The 2,741-nt window shown below is 52.9% G+C and overlaps 1 protein-coding gene across 1 annotated transcript in view; it reads left to right on the top strand.

Annotated features, from left to right (window-relative positions):
• Nucleotides 1–1,954, top strand: part of Fzd8 (frizzled class receptor 8) — a gene marked incomplete in the record, with an annotated part of 3,305 nt that extends 1,351 nt beyond the window's left edge. Inside the window, 1 exon segment of the mRNA XM_005398320.2 lies at nucleotides 1–1,954. Within this exon segment, the coding sequence (XP_005398377.2) occupies nucleotides 1–937 (937 nt within the window).
• Nucleotides 1,955–2,741: the final 787 nt, after the last annotated feature.

Raw genomic sequence — 2,741 nt, forward strand, 5'->3', positions numbered from 1 at the left:
GGGGGCCGCGGGCGCGCGCGGCGAATACGAGGAGCTGGGCGCCGTGGGGCAGCACGTGCGCTATGAGACCACCGGCCCCGCGCTGTGCACTGTGGTCTTCCTGCTAGTGTACTTCTTCGGCATGGCCAGCTCCATCTGGTGGGTCATCTTGTCGCTCACCTGGTTCCTGGCAGCCGGCATGAAGTGGGGCAACGAGGCCATCGCTGGGTATTCGCAGTACTTCCACCTGGCCGCCTGGCTGGTGCCCAGCGTCAAGTCCATCGCCGTGCTGGCGCTCAGCTCGGTGGACGGCGACCCGGTGGCCGGCATCTGCTACGTGGGCAACCAGAGCCTGGACAACCTGCGGGGCTTCGTGCTGGCGCCGCTGGTCATCTACCTCTTCATCGGCACCATGTTCCTGCTGGCCGGCTTCGTGTCGCTCTTCCGCATCCGCTCGGTCATTAAGCAGCAGGGCGGCCCCACCAAGACGCACAAGCTGGAAAAGCTCATGATCCGCCTGGGGCTCTTTACTGTGCTCTACACTGTGCCCGCCGCCGTCGTGGTCGCCTGCCTCTTCTACGAGCAACACAACCGCGCGCGCTGGGAGGCGGCGCACAACTGCCCCTGCCTGCGAGACCTGCAGCCGGATCAGGCGCGCCGGCCGGACTACGCGGTCTTCATGCTGAAGTACTTCATGTGCCTGGTGGTGGGCATCACCTCGGGCGTGTGGGTGTGGTCGGGCAAGACGCTGGAGTCCTGGCGCGCGCTGTGCACGCGCTGCTGCTGGGCCAGCAAGGGCGGCGCGGGGAGCGCGGGGGGCTCAGGGCCCGGAGGCGGCGCGGGACCCGGGGGCGGCGGGGGCTCGCTTTACAGTGACGTCAGCACCGGCCTGACTTGGCGGTCCGGCACGGCCAGCTCGGTGTCCTACCCGAAGCAGATGCCATTGTCCCAGGTCTGAGCGGAGGGGCGGGGGGGGGGGAGGGTGGGTGCCTCAGGGACCCTGAAAGGGCGGAGGTTCCCACCGCGTCACCGTGTTGATTGCTATTAGCATGATAATGAACTCTTAATGGTATCCATTAGCTGGGACCTAAATGACTTGCTCAGAACAAAGTACCTGGCATTGAAGCCTCCCGGCCCCCTCGCCTCCACTGACACTCGGAGCTCCTCCTGGCGGACTGCGCGTCGCTCCGAACCCGGGGTCTGCCGCGCTCCGGGCTGCCCCGTGCTGAGCTAGAAGCCACAGCTGCAGCCTTCACTCGAGGGACACTTTTCCTCCCTCTCGACTTTCCCGCGTGAACTCTTCCTCCCGTTGTATCCTGGAGGAGGGAGGACGGCGACCTAACAGGATTGCACGGTTTGGGTATTCTTAATGACCAGGCAGATGCCTTAAATAAACAAGATATGTCTTAATTATACACCCCAAGTAAATACGGGTTTCTTACATTAGAGGATGTATTTATATAATTATTTGTTAAATTGTAAAAATGTGTAAAATATGTATATATCAAAGATATACATTGTGTACATTTTTTGTAAAAAGTTTAGAGGCTACCCCTGTAAGAACAAATATAAGTATTCTATTTTGTCAATAAAATGACTTTTGATAAATGATTTAAACGTTGCCCGCGCCCCCGCCTCTTCTAAGCTGCCACCTTTGCCATGCTTGCCAAGGGTGCATGGGGGAAATGGACATTCTCTGGCTTGTCATTCTGTACACTGACCTTAGGCATGGAGAAAATTACCTGTTAACCTCTAGTTCGCAAACTGTTAACAAAGTAAATACCACTGTGGAACTGAAATCAAAACTGAGTTTCTGCACCTTCTCCAGTGATGGTGTTCGAATGGTAGCTCTTTGCTGATACATGGATTCCAACTCACTTTAGTGTATGTAAATGGGACTTTTTGCAAAGATAGAAATTCCACATAGGCCTTGTTATTTATCGTGTATGATATCACTAAAAGTTTCAAAACCCCACATTCATATCTCGCGTCTGTGATTTTGAAAACACCTGGTTTTTCAGGAACTGATCGCTGTTGGAGAGTGGAAGTTGATATTCTAAACCAGATAGGTCTGCCGTGCAAGTCACTCGACAATCTGGTAGTGGGGCAGGCGCTCTTTAATGGATTAAACTAACGGGTTAACATCTTAATAACCTTCCATGCTTGTGTATACCAAATGTGCTTCTTTGCCTAGAGAAAAAGCTATTGTTCCTCTGTCAAGACTAAGCTAATTTATTTGAGCAGAAGGCTGTTGAATTAGCAGAAGAATGCTTTGGCAATTGTTGAACTTTTTACCTGTCTGCCCAGTGGCTCAGCACATCATTCCTTTAAGTGGAGCTAAATGAATAGGGTTAATCTGTAGGGAACTTGGTCTTTTGAGTTTGAAAAACTTTGATCTTTTCTCCTCTCCAAATGTGCTGTATGGTCTGAAGTTTCTTTCCCCGCTGCCCAGCTCCTCTTGCTGCAGACCAATTGGCCACCGTGGAGCCTTAAAGTTCTTCCATTAAAGGGCTGTGGGACTTTTACTTTAAAAAGGAGAGAGCGAGGGAGAGGAAGACTTGTAACAGTTAGTGAAGACCAGAGGCACAAGTGCGCACAGCCTTTTAAACAGCTTTTCCCGGCATTGTTAGCCAGCCGGCAGGCAGCTAGGCGTGGGTTGAAGCATTATAGAAAAGGGCTCTGAATGCCCTACAGGTGGTCTGCGCACATAATCCCCCAATTTAAAGCATTTTCCTTTGCTGGACAATTGCATTACAAAACTC

Source organism: Chinchilla lanigera, unplaced genomic scaffold (genome assembly GCF_000276665.1).
Source record: "Chinchilla lanigera isolate Chin_1 unplaced genomic scaffold, ChiLan1.0 scaffold00061, whole genome shotgun sequence".
Classification (NCBI taxonomy): Eukaryota; Metazoa; Chordata; class Mammalia; order Rodentia; family Chinchillidae; genus Chinchilla; species Chinchilla lanigera.